General features: G+C 35.3%; 1 protein-coding gene across 1 annotated transcript in view; it reads left to right on the top strand.

The window, feature by feature from the left end:
• The window catches only part of LOC150098108 (band 4.1-like protein 4), a 637,189-nt gene that overhangs the window by 396,349 nt on the left and 220,277 nt on the right, over positions 1 to 20,563 (top strand). The window contains exons 16-17 of the mRNA XM_090406685.1: positions 4,773 to 4,916; positions 10,676 to 10,777. Coding sequence (XP_090262811.1) covers positions 4,773 to 4,916; positions 10,676 to 10,777 — 246 coding nt within the window. The remainder of the gene's footprint in view (positions 1 to 4,772; positions 4,917 to 10,675; positions 10,778 to 20,563) is intronic.

Raw genomic sequence — 20,563 nt, 5'->3', positions numbered from 1 at the left:
CAATCAAGAAGAAACCCTGGCACCCATCTCTGGGCACAGTAGTCTAGATGGGGTCTTATCAAGGCTCGATACAGAGGAACAGTAACCTGTTCCTCTTTGCTTGTTAAAGTATTTTTCAGCAACCAAGTGATTTGATGAGCTCATATAGCCACTTTTGCGATGTGTCCCCTCAACTTCAACTCCCTATCCAACAACACTCCCAAATCCCTGGCCTTGTCAATCTCCTGGAGTATGGTTCCACCAATGTGGTATACTGCTGCTGATCTTTTCACCCCAAAATGCATAACCTTACACTTTGCCACATTAAATTGACATCATTCTCCTTAGCCCAATCCTCCAAACTATCCAAATCATCTTGTTAAATTTTGACATCCTGTGCACTCACAATTGCTCTACCCAACTTTGCATCATCAGAAAACAAATAAACACTTCCTCTCAGATCCTTTTCTGTATCATTAATGAACAAATTGAAAAGTAGTGGTCCAAGAACAGAATCCTGCAGCACATCACTAGTCATAGGCCATCTTTTGGACTCTACTCCTGAATAAACCACTCTCTGATATCTCTCCATCAACCACTCTCCTATCCATCTCACCAGCATTATATCCATCCCCATATGCTGCAGTTTACTGATTAGAATTCCATGTGGTATTCTGTCAAAGGCATTAGCAAGGTCCTGTAGAATCAATGTAAACGCATTACCCTTATCCAGTTCAGCCGTCACTGTGTTATAAAACGTGAGCAAGTTACTGAGGCATGATCTACTCTTCACAAAACCATGCTGTTCCCCCATACAGTATCCCATTTTCATCTAGCCAATCTTGTATTTTTCTCTTGACTAATTTCTCCAAGACCTTGACAACGATTCCTGATATGCTGATTGCTCGGTAATTTAAAACAGCAATCTTGGAACCTCCTTTATGCAGTGGAACTATTTTCCCCTCTTTCCACCCCCCAAGACTCGATTAAACAAAATGGTGAAGGGCACTGACAATTCTTTAGACGCTTCATGTACGACACGAGCTGGTATACCATCCAATCCCACAGATGTATTGACATTGAGATTTTGCAATAGACTATTCACCTTCAATAGACTATTCACCACAATTCCCGTATAAGCTATTGGTTCATTCATTCCTGCAATGTCACCCTGGATGATATACTCTTTGAAAGTGCTTGTTCAGTAATTCAACTATATCAACTGAATCGGTTACCTCCCTACTCTCAGCATTTTTTAAAATCATTCTGCCATATACATTTTTTCTTTTACTTGCCACATATCAAAAAAACTGTTTGGGAGTCTCTTTAGCCTGCATGGCTAATGTTCTTTCATAATCTGCTTTTCTTACCACACTCGTTACCCTTCTGGCCTGCGCTATATACCGTTCATGTGCCTGCCGGTCACCTTTCTCCTTAAATTCCCTCCATAGTTGTTTCTTTTTTTGCAGCTCAAGCTTAATCGTGTTATTCATCCATTTAACCCCTACTTGATTTATTATTCGGACTCTAGGTATACAGTCAGCCATTGCCTCATGCAAACAATTCTTAACCGCCTCCCATGCACTATCAACGTCCAGCCCTTGCAGTTTTACATGACATGGCACTGAACAAATCAAACTCCTAAGCATTTCACACTTACTTACCCGATAATTCCACATGTACCCTGTCTTAATTGTAAATTCGACAACTTTAGCCACCTCCCAAGTCAAGACCCTATGATCACTCTCACCAATTGGTGGCAACGTGGTCATATTTGTTACAACCAAATTCTCAGATGCAATTACTAGATCAAGCACTCTCTTTAACCCTAGTATTTTCCATTACATGCTGTCACAGATAGTTATCTCTTAATAACTGCATAAAATCTTATTCCTTCTTCCCATGTGTCCTCTCCTCCTTCCAATCAATGTTATCATAGTTGAAATCCCTCATAATAAATACCCTCCTTCCACTCATTGCTTCTATTTGCTTATGCATACTATCTCCACCATCTATTCCATCACCTGGTCTATAGCACCCAACTGTATATTTTATTCTGCCAGTCTCAATCTCACACCAAATAGCCTCAAATGTGCTCTTTTCTCTATCCTGCAGTTCCACTTCTATTCTAATTGGCTGTAGCTCATCAGCTATCATCAATAATACTCCTCCCACCCATTTTATTCCCCGTCACTCCTGAACACAACATACTCCTCACATTCTATCCCACTAGCTATGTCATCTTCTGTCAGCCATGTTTTGCTAATGCCAATAACCTGTGGCCTGGAAGTGCCAACCAAGGCCAAAAATTCTTCCTTCTTGTTCCTAATATTTCTGGCATTAGTATACATGAATTTCAGAAGCCCATTTGTCCCATCCCTATTTTGATACCTTATACTAGCTATCCCATTCTGATTCGTGGTCTTTCCTACTCGCATGTGCATATTACACACACATTCATGCACTCAACCGTCTCCCTAAAGTTTGCATATCTATTCTCTCCCCCCCCCCCTTAATAACTCTAGTTTTCCTGATTCTGCACATCCACTTCATTCAACAACACCTTTTCAAGTCTCTGTACACCAAATCCATTCAAATGTAAACCATCCATCTTATATAAATCCTTTCACCCATCGAACTCACTCCACACATTCACAAATTCCACACCAGTACTCCTGCATAATCTCTGCATAAAGTCATTACCAATTTTGGCCCATCTTCTGTACTCTTCACTGTCATACCGCGCCAACAGACTCACCATCCTAACTCTCTCACGCTTCTCTTTTGCTACCTCAAGCAATTCCTGCAAATCCTCTCTCATAGCCATTTTGTCTCCTTTCAAATCATTTGTCCCTGCTTCCACTATCCATTCTTTCATCCTCTGCTTTTGCATTCTAATTGACTCGCTTACGTCCTTAATGTTCGCACCAGGTTGGTACAATTTTGTTAAACTCTCATCTGTCACACCTCTTACTGACGAATCTCCTTACAACACTCATTCTTTCATTTTGTTTACACTCACTATCATACTCTTATTTTTCTTATCATACTTTTGCCGTTTATTATTTAGTATGCTCGGTAAACATTTTTGCCAACGCTCCAGCTGCCGATTTGCCCTGTATATTGCTCTGCATAACCGTGTGATCTCACTCATTGCATCTGTCTCATCATTTTTATTATCTGTTAATTCATTCATTCGTTCTGTATGTTTACCCTCATTCTCACTTTCAATGCCACTCTCACAGCTACTATCTGGTACTACCTCGCAAATATCACTAGTCATTCCTCACATATCACTATTTTCATTCACACTTTCAACAACGATATCACTCTCACGACCTGAAATACTCTTTAAATCCTTGCATTCCTTACACTTTCTGCACACATTCGCTCCACTATCGTTGTCTAATTAGACTCCAACCGCTCTCCTCAAAGCATACATTTCACAAATGGTACACTGAATAAAATCCTTTAAATTAAAATTTTTAGACAAAGATGGTGACCTGGATGCCATTGTATTCCTCCTTATTGGCGCCATGTGCACCAGGTGCAATCATATCTATCAAATTACTTATTGAAACAACTCAGAAGATGCACAAAAATCACCAAGACACGCCAAGATACAAAAAGTAACTAATACTACGTAAGATTCAAGCAAATTTACCAATTATTACTTAAAATAATACTTATCTGTTCAGGAGCTCTCTACAAATGCTGTCTATATATGTATGTACATATAATGTGTTAAAATATCTTGCAGGATTTTAACACTTGTATATCAGAATTATATTATATCAAAAAAGCATATTTAATTTATACCTCTCTATAATATTATATATTATGCTTATTATACTTGATATATAATAAAATATAGGATGTTCAGAAACGCAACCTATAGACAATGCATAGGTATATTACTAAAAATCCACATTGGTTCTTTCAGATTCATTAACCATTATTAGTACAAAAATGATCTTAACACTTCAGGAAAGAATATTCATTGTCAAATACCTCAGAATTCAATGTTATAATGTTATAAACCACAAGGGGGGAATCTGAATAGTACAAAGACCTTTCCAAACAACTCAAGCAACAAAAATCTATGATAAAAAAAAGTAGAAATGTTTAGGATGCATTGAAAAAGCAGAAGACCAGAAGTACTTACTGAAAATAAGCTCATGAACATTCATGCTTTAATAATCAGTTATTCCAAGAAAGTATGTGGAAACTTTATCTGAAAATTAGTTTTGCAAAATGTGGTTTCAATAACAGAATGTGACTGTTTACATTTCTTCCACCTCCTTGAGTTATAATGTGTTTAATGGGCAGTTTATTTCAAAGGATTATGGTCATTAATATCTTCAGACCTTAGTCCACATGATTCCTTTTTATGGAGATTTTTTAAATGAAAAAGCTGATTTGAATGTAATCAGCTCTCACGTTAGTAGAGGTAATGTTCAGCATTTGTTGCCCAGTGGGTGGCATATAAGTTGTAATCTCATGTTATATGTTTAATAACATGATTCATTGTGTGCTTTTGTGTGCAACCTATAATAGCCGATATATTCCATTTTTTAATTTACTAATGAACTTACATTACCTATGGGTTGTGTTTCTTTCTGTACACCTTGTATAATATTCAGTATATCAAATTTTGCTATTATAGCGAATATAATATCAATCTAGCAGCAACTGAGGCTTCTTGTTGTTATTCAAATAGTTCTGTCAGTTTAAAATGTTTGCAAACTGCTGCATTATAACATAGTCACTTAACCTGTTATTCATCATTTCAGGGATAGAGGTTTGTATTCCAGTTCCACCAACCCATCACCTAGGTCTGTACGTAGTGCAGGAGCTCAATCATCTCATAGGTATCCTCTTCATCAGCGATCTTCTTCTGTAGACAGTAATGGAAGCTATGACTACAGGAGACGCAGGTAAAATATGGGATAATTTTTATCTAAATATTTTTGACATTTGATTTCAAAACCTCTTGGATAATTCCAAGATCAGGTTTGTAACTGGAACTGTGTTTTCTGGCATGATTTCCTTTCTTTGTATGTCAAAGACAATTGAATGAAATTATTGAAACTTGCCATTTATACATTTATATATTTCATCAGTTTTGAATTGTCTTTTTTTTTTTAACTAGGGGTGGCATATTACCTAAAACAACATAAGAAACAGCTACATCCCAAATTTAATGAAAATCATTTGAGCAGGGTATTAGAAAATCCTAAGAAAAATATGATATGGCAAAAATGTTTCTCTCACAAATAGCAATGGTCTCCAAAAGCAAGAAATATTAAACTCTAATCATGTCTGTTCATAAGTGTGTTTCATAGTAGATTACTGGTTTTTTTTTTTTTTCCCTATCTTATATATGTTCCTCCCATGCAGTGTGAAAGTTTTTAAGGAAATTTTTTATGGATTAATAAGCTGCCCTGAATTACTTATGTTAACATACATCTAAGTATAATAATGAACTAAGTTTATTTAATCAGCATCTGAGTATTACACCAGGTCAAGTTTTGAATTCCATCACATTATATACATTTTCTTCTTTAATTTACCTATTAGCATTAGTCCACCTGCAGAAGGTTCAAAGTTTATGTTTCAGACATTGATACTGCCTACCAGTAAAGGTAGATAATCTGGGGACAGTGCTCCAGAGACTAAATGTGGAACTTTTTTTTTTCAAGCTAGCCACATTAATCCTGTAAACAGGATGTGGTCACATAGAGAGGCAGAAAAAAACTGGGATAGTTGGATTTGAAAACACAGTTTGGAGAACAGATGCTATTCACCCTGCTGCTATAATGCAAAGTATAAATCATATAATGCTCATCATATAAAATCAACAATATTAACACTTAAAGCATTTGTCAGTAAGTAGTTATTTCTAAATTGAAGCCAAGTTCCTGCTTCCAGAGAACTTGGTTCACTTTTTATATAAGATATTTTTTAAATGAAGTTGATAAAACAGTTAAGGAACTGTTATGTCAAAATATTTTTATTATGTATCTTCCATCCATGAAAGCCTATAGTACCCTAAGTAGGCTAAGGATTTATTTTATCATATTTTTATTTACTTTTTACATAGTTCAGAAACTCTGCTCTGGAGACCAAATATGGAACTTTTTTTCAGCCATTCATGCCTTAAGTAAGTGTAGTCACACTGAGTGATGAAATTCATCTACCACTTAAAGACAGACATAATTGCCCATAGCAGGATTTGAACCCACAGCCTGTTGGTTGGGTACATGAACCACTCAGTCAACCACACTGGCAAATTTGAATGATGCAGCCATTGTCTACTGTAGTTTATTTTCTTCTTCTTCCTTTACAAGTGCATCTTCCATTTTGATCTGATTGTGCAGAAATTCTCAGAGGATCCTAAATAAACATAAGAAACAACTGCATTTCACATTTCAGAAATATTGTAGAGCAGTGCGACTTGTACAGATGTTTTATACAGGAGACAATTCCCCCCCCCCCTTCATTTTAGGTTGATTAAACTGAATTTACTCAAAGATCAAAAACCACATAAGAAACAACTGCATCCCAAATTTAATGAAAATCATTTGAGCAATGAAACTATCTGTGGAGGAAGTGACTCCGCCCCCCCTTCATTTTAGATATGATTTTTTCAAAGGAACATAAGCAATATAACAAACTAAAAAAATGTATCTGTTTTTTTAGTTTGGTCAAAATGAGTTGAATGATGAGAGGTGGAGCAAGCATTCCCCCACCTCATATATTCCTTTCTGGAATTTGAAGGGAATAAAATTACCTTGGAGAGTGTGAATATTTCAGAGGAGTACAAAAAGTGTTATAAATAGTTGTATTCCAGATTTGGTCAAAATGGGTTGAATATTCAAGAGATATCCATGGAGAAAGCAGCCCCCCCCCCCTTTGTTTCATTCCATTTGGATTGAAATTTTTGGAAGAACAGAAACAAATATATATAATGTATAAATAATGAAAAAAAAGAAGTCACAGAAGACATATAAAGCAAGAAGTAGAAAACAGTTGCATGAGGAATATAAGGCTTAGGCTATGACTTTGATTAGTATAGTAAGGAAAGAAAAATTGGAATATAAGAGGAGACTAGTGCAGGAATCCAAGGAGAATCCCAAGAGGTTTTTTGCTATGCAGCCAGTAAATGAGAAAATGATTGTGGAAGGATTATCTGCTGGATGGATTGTTGACAGATAGATATCAAAAAGTGGTATACAGTGGGTGTGAATCTGCCAGATTTAAGTGACCAGTGGTGTACCTCAGGGTTCAGTCCTTGGCCATTATTGTTCAATCTATACATTAATGACATCAGGCAGGGTCTAGCATCAGATGTGCAATTGTTTGCTGATGATGCAAAGATAAGCAGGGAAATCAGGGATGCTACTGATATTCAGCACTTACAAAATGATTTGAATAGGTTGAAAATTTGGGCAAATGAAAATGGCTATCAGTTTAATTTTAGTAAGTGTAAAGTTATGCACTTTGGCGTGAGTAGAGTTCCAGCAGCATATTATATTAGCAGGGTTATACTACAAGAAACTGAAGAGGCAAGGGATCTTGGAGTATTGGTGGATAGGAATTTGAAGTTCAAAGGTCACATGGCAAAAGATGCAAATACAAGTTGGAGGATAATTGCAATGTTGAAGCTGACCTTGACTTGTAAGGATAAGGAAGTCATTTTGCCTCTTTATAAGGCTTTAATAAGATGACACCTGGATTATTGTGTGCAGATTTGGTCTCCCGGATTCCAAGGGGATAAAGAAGCTGTGGAAAGGGTGCCAAGAAGAGTTAGATTATATCTGGATATAGGATTTAGATTATGAGGACAGATTGCAAGTATGTGGATTGCAGACTTTGGTTAACAGGAGAAAGAGGAGTGATATAATAGAGGGTCTATAAACTTTTGAATGGGTGTTACAGAATATCATCTGATGAAATGTTTCATCATATGGAAGGTGGGGAGAGAATATGGTTGCATCCATGGAAGTTAAGTTTGTTCACAGGCAAGAAAGCGGTTAGAGGTAGGTTTTCTCCCATAGGAGTAGTGAGTACATCTAGTGTGAATGAATTTAAGGGAAGGTATGACAGCTGGTTAGGTGATTTATAGTCTCCCTCGATGAGTTCTTGACTCTCTGGAGGTCTCAGATAATAATAATAACAATGAGTTTTATGACTCTCAGAGACTATGCTAATAAGAATAATTGATAATTGCATCAGACGGGGGAAAAAATGTTTACTTTGGATTATACAAAATATCAAGTAAAGTTGAAAACTTGAAAAAAAACAGATTGCTTTGGCAGAAAATCACTTTATATCAAAAGTAAATATAGTATTTTGAAAAGAAAGCACATGTTGTGAATGTAAATCATAGAACACACATACACACATATATATATATATATATATATATATATATATATATATATATATATATATATATATCACTGTAATAAAGTACAAGCCATTAGGAAAAGAAAACCAGGACGTCCTCTTAAACGATTCAACGATGACTTCTAAGGCCGGAACAGGCCATGCTAGGCCTAAATCCTTGATACGTATGATGATGATGATGATGATCACTGTAATGAAAGAGTAAAAGTGAATGGACAATTGGAATGAATTGAGTTGTATAGTAGGTTAATGTACTGGATTGGAGATTCACTCTCTGATAGAAACTAGCAAGTTGTGCAGGGAATGATATCCTGGAAGCAAAAAGTACAATAGGGCTGTACACAAGGGTGAGTTTTGGGGTCGTTGCTCTTTAACTTTGTATATTAATGATACTGAGAATAGTTTGATTGCAGTTGTTTGCAGATGATGCAAAGTTGCGAGGAACTATGAGTAGTGGAGCAGATGTAGTGTCTTTACCTTGAATAGACTGAGTGAATGGGCATGTAAGTGGAGGAGTTACTAGTTCTGTTGCAAAGTGTAAGGTTCTAAAATTTGGAAAACAAAAATGATTGCAGTGTATACAGTTAATGAGGATATCTTAGAGGAGTTGTAGGAGATAAGTGATTTGGGGGTAATGTTTAATGCCTAAAATTTAGAGGACACATTGCTTTAAAATTGTTAGTACAGCACAACAGATCATGATAATGATGTGAAGGACACAGACATTTTGAAATAAAGATTTTGGTTCCATTATGTATAATGCCTTGGTCAGACCACACATAGATTACTTTACACAGATTTGGTTACCTGTTGTTCATTGGCTTGAAGAAATACCAGAAAGTGTCCAGAGATGATTGAATAAAGTGATTTCTGGTGTCCATGAATTGAATATGAAGAGAGATTAAGGAAATGTAATTTGCAGTCTATTGAATAGGATGGGTGTGTGGGAGGGTACATATGATTGAGACATACAACTGGTAAGGGGGATTATTAGCAGTTTAATGTTAATGATGTTTATGGCAAAAGCAAATGATTATAATTGTATGCTGAAACAATGGTTATCTTTTTCAATGCAGCTGCATGTGTGCTAAAATATTGTGCCTTAAACTATAACACTTTTCTCTACATGCAGCTTTATTTTAAAAGATAAAGTTTATTATTATTATTATTACGTGACACCTCCAGAGAGTCCAAAGACTCATCAAAGGAGGGCACCTACTCTGCAACCACACCAACACCATATACTACTTGCTACCATCACTAGTATTTTCACAGACAATCACAAACATCCGTGTCCATTGCAGCATGCGAACCTGTAGCCTTTTGGCTAGAGAGCGGATACGCTAACCACTTGGCCAACTAGGGCAACAAAATTTATTGGATCCATCCGGGATTTGAACCTGGGACCTATTGCACCCAAAGCGAGAATCATATCCCTAGATCAACGGGCCATGCAAGACATCTCAGACATCTTTCATATACTGCCAGACTTGAGGTTGAGAATTGTTGTCTACATAGGTATTTCATGGAAGAAGAAGAAATGTAATTGCAATACCACTTTCTTGTAGTCAGTATCTCTAGTTTACTTAGAATTAATACTATTATGGAAGAGATTGATTATTCAGAGAGTGGCTAGAATTATCTGGTCTGATAGGTTTATAAACAGTTATCATCCCTCCATGGAATCAGCAGGCTTATTGATTTTACTCACTATTATCTTATCTGTTATATTGTGCCTTAAACTCATTAGACTTTTTCACATCAACATTGCCTCCATCAAAGCTGGAAGGTATTCTTAATAACCTTCTTGAGATGGCATGCATATTTTAACATGCATGATTGAAGATCGGTAATCATTTTCCAACTTGGTAGCATAAAACATTGATGGAAGTGATGTTCTGACCATGACAGTATAAGTGTATGAACAGAATAATCGTTTATCTATTTATTATTAATTTTTTTTTTTTTTGATTTCTTATTACTGTTTTTGATGTACAGCTTCTGACATCAACAATAACTAAAACTTAAGCTATACATGCTGCACAGTTACTATTTATTCTTCTCCTTTAATATGTAGTAAGGGTAGACAGCCATTAGAACTAAAGCAGAATATGAATGTGTGTGAGGAGAGTCCAGAAGTGTCAAATTGCTGTGATACATAGTGTTCTACCTTTTTTTTTTTTTTTTTTTTTTTTCTGTTGTTGATAATAATGGATGAAAACTCTTTGTTTGTTTTCTTTTTAATATGTAGAAATAAAATCTATTTTTTTTTGCTCTCTTAAAGACATCGTAATCGAAGAAACTCTGATAATGAAAGTGAAGTGTCCAAATCATCAAGGTGTTCAAAATCATCCAAATCCTCTCGTACAGGACATAGACGACATGGGTAGGTATTCTTTTGTTTTTGATATATAAAACTATTTTTGCATTGCTTTCTGTAGGCATGCATGCTGCACTATCATCTTAGAATGAATTCTAAGATTTTGGGAGATCTGCATATGTATAAACATTTTAGCAATCTTTCTAAATTCATAAAATGATGCTGTAGCTATCTTTGACAGTTTTGGTTGTTTATGTGTACTATATAATATATAGCATTAGTATTGTGGATAGGCTGTGATAATCACTTTCTGGTACATTGTATTATGCTAGCTTATTGAATATATTGCTCTTTGGTTGCAAAGTTGAAAAGCTGATTTCTTAAAGCAGCATGCCTGGATGCTAATTAATAACTTTAAAAAACAGAGAATAAGATGGTTGGGTTTTTAAGGTTGTTGTAGTGCCTACTAGGGCTAATATTTGCCATTGAATATGTGGTGAGAGAGGATGGACAGGGCATTTTTAAAGGTCATAAGATTTTTGTTAAGAAAAAGTAGTAGAGTTGGGTTAATGTTTGAAGAGATTTAATACAGGATGAAATTCAAGTAATGGAATGACAGTGATGTAGATAAAAACATATCTGGCATTCTGACACTACTTGCTTTTATCAGATTGGTGAATAGAAAAGAAATAAATGGAGCTATTTCATGTGTTCCCATTCCTTATGTCATTCAAGAATGAAGACATAAGGAACATGTGAATTTCTTTCCTTATGAATTGAATGTTAAGATAATCAATTTAATTTAATATTCTTATTATCAGTTGTAGCTTTTCATGAATTTTTTTGTAACTCAAGAAAAATGTTCACAGAACTAAATCTGGTATATATGGAGCTACTGTACTTGTGGTTCCATTTTTGATCAACAGTGGAAGCAGATAGTTTATACACAGTGGAAGCCGATATAATAACATAATCTAAATTGTGCTTTACATTCAGGTTTTCAGTTTCTAATTGAGTTGTATGATCCTGTGGAAATTTTGACCAAATAACCGATCATTTTAAATTAAACTCTGCGCATTGCCTCATTATATTAAACATTATATTATATTATATTATATTAAACAATTATAACAAATGCAACCAAGGAATCACTGGGAAAGAAGAGGAAATGGCAGAGAAGAAAGGGAATTAGAAGATGGGGGTGATCATATCACCCAAATTATTGAAAACAAAAGGAATGCTTTTAAAAAATACTTAGCAACAACATCTCAAGATGACTATAAAATACAAGAGAAAAAGATCAATCGCTAAACAAGCTGTAAGAAAAAACACAGAGTCTTGGGACAACTTTGTCTCTGAACTTGAAATAGATATTACACGCCCACAGTCCAAAACTTTTAAAATATTAAATAATTTACATAGAGAGCTAAGAGAAAACGTGTTTCACCTATCGATCTATCAGAATACTTGGTTAAGCTACTATAAAAACCTTTGGACTCATAATAAAGATTTTCAAACAATAAACTTTGATAACGAGACACTCTTGAATCCTATATCAATAAACGAGTTAGAAATTACTCTAAAAAGTTGTAAAAACCATTAAACATCAGGTGAAGATGGGATAAATACTGAATTAATCAAGTATACAGGCCCAAACCTCAAAATTCATTTCCTTAAACTAATAAATAAAATATGGAATGGTGATCCACCACCAAAAGACTGGCAAAGGGCAATAGTTATTCACACAAGAAGGGCGATATTAATAACTGAAAATTATAGAGGAATTAGTCTCCTAAACTCTGGATATAGCTAGTTTAGCTAGTTAAACACTATGTAAAACTAGCTAAACAAAACTTATGGGAAGACTTTGGGAAGAACATAGTAAATAAATATCAAGAAGTGGCAAGATATTCTGGAGGTTGTTGAAGAAGCTCAGAAATGGAGCTGTAAAAGGAATTAGAGATGATAAAGGTGACATGAAAACAAGAGAAAAAGATATCCTTGAAGTATGGAGTAATTACTTCAAAAAATTGCTAAATGAAACAATCAGGGGCAGCAAAGTGGTAAAAAAACACTGACCAAGCATGCAATCAGGAATACATATCCATACTTCAAGTAGAAAAAGCCATCAAAAGCCTGAAATGTGGAAAGGCAGCTGGGGTAGATGATATTCGACCAGAAATGAGGTATAAAGATGTAGAAAGTTTTTTACCTTGGGTATACTATACATTAAAGATACCAAGTACAGCAATCCCTTGATTAATGTGCCCCTGATTAGTGCCTCATTTTTTTTCGATACCCAAATTCGATTAGTCTGCCTATATACATCTTAAAAATAAATGTTACAGATTTTAAAAATTTTCGATCTATACATTTTTTATAGCTAACTATTTAAAAAATCACTCACCAGGATGAAATAATTTAGTTACCGATTTGAAACATTTTACAAAGTTATTTTTTAATGACATACTACACTATTTCCATGTACACTATGTTTCAAATTTACTGCCAAAATTTACGTTCTGCTTTACATAGCATTTTGCTGATCATATCACGTGCAATTGTTTTCCTTACTTTTTTATTTTAAATTATTTTCCTAACCTTTAATCATGAGTAAAAGAATTAGTGAGCAAAAAATAGAAGTGTGAAAATGATTCTAAAAGTAATCTGATTGGAAGAAAAACTTGAAATAATAAAGAAAAATGAACAAATCGTCCAGAGAAAAGATAGGACAAGAATACAAAAATGGTGAATCAACTGCTGAATACAAAGAGAAAGGTAAGGCTGCTTCAAGTTCATCATGCATGCACTCATAATCCAAGTATTATAATGATTAAATTAGAGAGACTTATTTTTACATGGATTGAAGATTGTATCCAAAAATGGATCTCGCTAAACACTGTCCTTATTAAATCAAAAGCAATATCTCTTTGTAACCTGGAAAGAAAGGGTTATCAATGGAAAAGAAGAAGAATTCCTCGTTAGTGCTGGGTGATTTGAGTGTTTCAAAAAGTGAAATAGCCTACATAATGTTCTAATCACAGGAGAAGCTACAAGTGCAGATAAGGAGATATCCAGAGATTTTGAAGAAAATTGTGTAAGAAGGAGACTATTGTGATCAACAAATATTTAATGTTGATGAAACTGGCCTTTTTTGAAAGCAAATGCCTTCCAAGACTTTTCTACCCAAATCAGAGAAATATCTCAGCCTGGTTATAAAGTTGAATGAAATTACTGCTAGCAATCTGCGAGCCATTTGGAAGCACATTCTTCCACATTGTCCAAATGATTTTAAAGGCTTTTCAAATGAATCTAAGTTAATTAAATCTCATTCTGAGAAGTTGAGTGATTCCGACCTACTAAATTTAGATTCAGAGTGGGAAGATCCTGAAGAATATGAAGAGAATTTAATCACTGACAAGCCCAAAGAGGTTTCACAGAAACAATTTGAAAATATTTTTCATACAATCGAAGTTTTTAAGCAGCAATGCTTAGAAACTGACCCTGTGAAGAGAGAACTAGTAAAATTTGCAGAAGAAGCAATAGGGCCATACCGTCAGTTGTATGAAAAAAAAGAAACAGAATGCCCGCCAAACTACGTTAGCTCAATTCTTTGTTAAGAAGCAGAATAATAAATTTATATTCTGAATATGTTTTATTGTCTTTCAGCTTCATAGTTTTCCTTTAACTAGGCCCTGAGACATACCCTAATTCTTTTATAAAAAAAATGAAGGATCAAAAAAGAAATCTGAGGAATGAATTATACATTTTCTCATAGATTATTATATTTGATTAGTGCATTTTCGATTAATGCCCCTGTTTTAAAGAATGCATTAGGTGCACTAATCGAGGGATTGCTGTACTTTTATAAACTTGGTTTTAGTCCTTTTTCCCAAGTAAGCAAACAGACAAGTAAGTCAAGTTTGCACCTAAAAATAGGTCTGAGACAACTCATGGTAAAGGTGGAGTAAGCTCTGATCACTTTCCCTTAGTATTTCCCTTAATGCAAAGCACATCCCCTTGCGGAGATGTATGATGCTATGCATTAAAGGAAAGGGCAACTATCCAGACTGGTTTCAACCATTATTGAGGTCTTGTCAGTGGGAACCAGACCCAGAGATGCCAAGGGTTGAAGTAATGCAGAGTGTTACGTCATTACTTTCTACTAATTTTCTATCTTTATTATCTCAATAATTGCTATTATCTATTCTATTCTATTGTCTAGCCTAAGAAATTTCTATCTAGGGTTATTTTCTTTTCAGATACTGGCAAAATTTATATTATGCTGCGCCAGCCAGTATCCTATAACAGAAAAGATTCTTGCTCAGGGAAACAATCCTAGATCTCAAGGCATACACACATCATTATGCACTTTGTTATGGTCGCATAGATTTCTGGTACTGGCAGTCGTGACCTGAAATCTATCTTTATATACCTTCTAAATTCTTCCCGCTAAGGTTCTATTTTATAAGTGGTAATTTGATCTCGTAATCAGGCATGACTCAAGCATAAGTAATAAAACATGTTTATTGGAATTTTAAGACATGTACAACTAAGATGAATCATATATTCAAAAATCTCAATTTCATGCTAAATAAAGTTCATGCTAAGGAAGTTAATACATTCTAAGTTAATCAAACACACTTAGTTAGTTTCCAAATTATTAATCAAACTAGATAAGGTAGAAAGCAAACACAATACCACATAAACTTATGATCCCTATCCACATGCCACTCATTAATTATATATCATACATTCTGGTGTTACTCATTAAAGGCTGTCTGCAATCTTAATTTCCTTATCAAACTCAGTCATACTCAAATATGAGAATAGCTTCTGAACAATTCTTTTGTTCAATGGAAACTAGCTATTCCAAATAAGTATTCTCACTAAAGTTCTCTAATCAATTGTCCACATCTTATTATTAGACACAAATTTCTTTCTTCTGATACTTCCGAAACATAAAATAAAGTTCTCTACGTTACCAAGTCCTTTCTGGGTGTCTAGTCACTGCCACGTGTTGGTTCTGGTTATCTTCCTATTAGGCTGTCTCTGCACCTGGCGTTGTGGCTACGTCATCCTCAAACTACTGCCGGACATGAATGTGTTTCTGTCGTGTCTAAGGGGATTTTCTCCGCTCCTTCCAATGGGACATTCAGCGATGGCATGATTCCAAAGGCCGATAATTCACGAACAGCTCCGCGTAGAAGCGTTCGTGAATTATCTCTTAGGCATCTCCAGGAAAAGGCCCGCTGTCTGACATCGCAGCACCTACACTCCTCACTCTCACGAACCACCCATCAAAACTCACTAAGCAGGAACCAGGTAAAAGAGAGAAGAGAGCTCAATATGGCATGCATCACCTTATATTCTCCTCTCGTGTGCCCCCTTTTTTGCTGGGTCTTTTCCACATGACCCTTATCGTTTATGCCCTTAAGTCGATCCCTTACTCTCCCTTTGCTCTTAGGTTGCTGTTTTTATGAAACATGTGCTACCGTCACCTTCCGTGTAAGCCATTGCCTCTGGCGCTACGCTTGACTTGTACAGTTCACATGTGACCTTTGGACTGCTACTTATTACCTGTCTTACTACTGGAGATTTACAGTATACTAGATAGCTTAATGAAACCAATAATAAGCCAACATTTCTCTTATATAAATTCTACTTTTTTGACATAAATTCTCTAATTTGATTTTCTGTTAGACATCAGTAAATTTTTATACATCACATATAAGGAAAACATATTCTCACATATATTAAACAAGCTTTCTTTATTTTCTGCTGGTGTGCAGGTATTTCCTTAAGTAGTTTGATTTTGCATGTTAAATCCTGAATGAACAATTTCCTTGCAAAATTTCTCCATTCAGGATCTAAGAAGAGCTTATAAATTTTACCTAAACAAGTTGCCACAAGGTGCTTTGGCCTTATTAAATAAAAATCTCAGGATGAGAGAAAGATGTAGAATGTTTTTTACCTTGGGTATACTATACATTAAAGGTACCAAGTACTTTTATAAACTTGGTTTTAATCCTTTTTCCCAAGTAAGCAAACAGACAAGTAAGTGAAGTTTGTGCCTGAACATAGTTCAGGTCTGAGGCAACTCGTGGTATGTGCTTTGCATTAAGGAAGATACTAAGGGAACGTGATCAGAGCTTACTCCACCTTTACCACGAGTTGCCTCAGACCTGAACTATGTTCAGGTGCAAACTTGACTTACTTGTCTGTTTGCTTACTTGGGAAAAAGGATTAAAACCATGTTTATAAAAGTACTTGGTATCTTTAATGTATAGTATACCCAAGGTAAAAAACTTTCTACATCTTTCTCTCATCCTGAGATTTTTATTTAATAAGGTCAAAGCACCTTGTGGCAACTTGTTTAGGTAAAATTTATAAGCTCTGCATTACTTCAACCTTGGCATCTCTGCATCTGGCTCCCACTGACGAGACCTCAATATGGCTGTTGCTGTTACCCCTCAGATAGCAAATGAGCGGCTCTGCTCGGTGGTGGGGTGAGCCTGCCACGGTATACAGCCAACCAGTTCTGAGAGTTCTTTTCAGTGGCAGGGTGAGCCTGTTACTGAGGGGAACAACGCTGAGGTTTTGAAGTTTGACCTGTACTTGAACATTTAATAAAGGTCAAAACTGGTTGGATAGTGGCCCTTTCCTTTAACATAGCATCATACATCTCTGCAAGGGGATGTGCTTTGCATTAAGGGAGATACTAAGGGAAAGTGATCAGAGCTTACTCCATCTTTACCATGAGTTGCCTCAGACCTGAACTATGTTCAGGCACAAACTTGACTTACTTGTCTGTTTGCTTACTTGGGAAAAAGGATTAAAACTAAGTTTATAAAAGTACTTGGTATCTTTAATGGAGGTATAAAAGTCTTACAGTGGCTGACTGCATAGTTCAGAAGGCCTGTCCAAAGGGACGAATTCCAGATGATTGGAGTAGAGCTCTCATAGTACCCATGTATAAAAAGGGAAATAAAACTGAATGTGAGAATTACAGACGTATTTCTCTACTGAGTGTTCCTATTATTAATGATTTATGCCAGTATACTTGAAAAATGGTTGAGAAGAATTGTGGAAGAGAAGCTTGGTGAAGAACATGCTGGATTTAGGCCAAATAGAGCCTGTCAGGATTAGATTTTCACTTTACGACAGATAGTTGAGAAAGAAATCATGGGAATATAACAAAGATCTGTATTTAAGTTTTGTAGATTTGGAAAAAAGCATATGACAAGGTGCAAGAGAGAGAGAGAGAGAAGCTCTTGAAAACTTGTAGTTGTATGGTATCAGTGGGGCATTATATCAAATAATACTTGGTCTTTATTTGAGTTGTAAGTGAGCAGTTAGAATTGAAGGAAGTACAGGAAGATGGTTTAATGTTAAGTCTGGTGTCAGACAAGGATGTACATTATTCCCTCTGTTATTCATTATCTATATGGATCACATTATGAAGGAAAGTGGTATTAAACCTGATATCAAAATTGGAGATGTTAATCTCAGCGCTTTGCTTTATGCCGATGATGTTATACTTCTAAATAAATCTGCTACAACTCTGCAAGATTTCTTGACTAAATTGGATAACTGTTGCAATAGATATGGTATGAAGGTCAGCTGCAATGAGACAAAGACAATGAAAATAGGGAAACATTGAAAATATTAACTACATTGTGAATGGAGAACCTATAGAACAAGTAAAACATTTCAGGTACTTAGGAATGATTTTGAGTGAAAATGGTAAATTAAATATGGAAATAGACAACAGAATGAACAAAGCTGATATGGTAGGAAGTCAACTGAATAAATTTATATAGAATAAGAGAGAAATTAGCCAAAACACTAAATTAGCTGTATACAAGACAGTGTTCAAACCAGTTTTAACTTATGAATCTGAGAGCTGGGTTAGAAATAACACACTTGGCCAAAGACTAGAGACTGCAGATATGAGAGTCCTGAGAAAGATTAGGGGCATGAACAGACGGCATCAATGGCAATATCATATTAAAAACGAGGATATTAGGAAAGAACTTGACATTGTCAGCATCCAGGAATGCATTAGCAGAGCTAATCTCAGGTGGTTTGGTCACTTAAACAGAATGGGCGAGGAAAGATTAGCCAAACAAGTGTTCTCTGCCAGGTTGGCAGGAAAAAGACCCAGAGGAAGACCAAGATATAGGTGGATTGATACGGTAAAAATGCCTTAGAAGATAGATATATAAATATAAGATCTGACAATGTTGTAGCTTTGACAGGTAACAGATGGATTTGGCAAAAAATTGTAAATAGGAAGTTAGTAATGATGTAAATTTTCATATTGTACTATCATATCCTATATACCCCTTCAGGGTACATGTCAGGAATTCGATGATGAACTCTGGATATAAAATCTATAGTAAAATTCTGAAAAATAGACTGTCCCATTTCTATGAAGATAAGATAGAGAATAGTAGAATGGATTTAGGAGAGGCTGCTCTTGTGCAGATGAATACTTTAAAAATTGTATTGGAAAAGCATAAAGAATACTCGTACAATGTGGAAACCCGTATTGCTTTTATTGATTATTCTAAGGCATTTGACAGAGTTAACTGCAATAAACATTTTGAGATATTAATAAATGATAGTGTTCCTCATCACCTAATTAAAGCGATTCATGATACATACACAGATAACATGATTGCAGTAAAAGTTAATGGAAGAATCTGTAGCCTATCACCCATTCTCTTCATAATCTATATGAATTCTATAGTAAGACATTGGAGACTCACAGGTTATTATTATATCCCAATTAGCAAACGTACTAATATAGATACAATACTGTTTGCCGTTGATCAGGCTATACCTACAACCTCTGAAACTGATCTGCAATACTCTATCCATCATCTTAATTTAATAGTAAAAAAAAAATAATATGGAAATTTCAAAAGAGAAGACAAAGATACTTTCTTCCTTTAAGGGAAGAGAACTAAAAAGAAGTACAATCTGTATAGACAATACAATTATTGAACAAGTCAACTCTTCCAAATACTTTGAATATCACCTAACCAACATAGAAGAAAAAGACATAGAAATAAAAATTACAAATTTCAATAGAGATTTAAATATTATAAATCTGGTTTTATTCGGATTAGAGCTTGTAAAACATTAGCAAGACCAGTGCTGACTTATGGAAGTGTGGCATGGACGATCAGAAAAGAAAATGAGAGAAGATAACTGCAGCAGAAATGAGATTTATGAAGAGAACCATAGGATCCACCTTGTTAGATCATAAAAGAAATAAAAAAATCATGGAAGAAATGAATGAACAACCAATAATAGACTATATCCACAACTATAGATGAAAATGGAAACAGCATATTGAAAGAATGGACAATAGTAGAATCACCAAACAAATCCTTGAATACAAACCCATGGAGAAGAGATCAGTTGGAAGACAATATAAGAGATGAAATGAGACCGTAACAGGCCCGGGGCCTAATATAAGATAGGAAGATGATATTGATGGCATTGCCTCATTTCATCATTCTCAACATTGATAGCCATTTGCAGTGCTGTAACGAGGGCATAGTGAAAAAGGTGCCTGCCACAGGTGCAACTAGGTTTGGGGCCCAAAGCTTATAACATTTTTGTCATTTGGGGGTTGGGGGGGGTGCAAGTTAGACACTTGCTGCAGGTGCTTCATCTCTCATTACGTCACTGGCCATTTGTGTATATTCTATAAACAAAATTTGATGCACATTGTTCAATACTTTCAAACATTAAAAACTTCAGAAAAACATTAGAGCTTTATTGGCTCACCACAGCTGACTGACCTTACACAACAACCATCTCCTACAGCTAAACTTC

The sequence above is a fragment of the Typopeltis vanoorti genome, chromosome 16 (genome assembly GCF_054136105.1).
Source record: "Typopeltis vanoorti isolate ZY-2024b chromosome 16, IOZ_Tvanoo_1.0, whole genome shotgun sequence".
Taxonomy (NCBI): Eukaryota; Metazoa; Arthropoda; class Arachnida; order Uropygi; family Thelyphonidae; genus Typopeltis; species Typopeltis vanoorti.
This window is presented reverse-complemented; position numbering and strand designations above follow the sequence as displayed.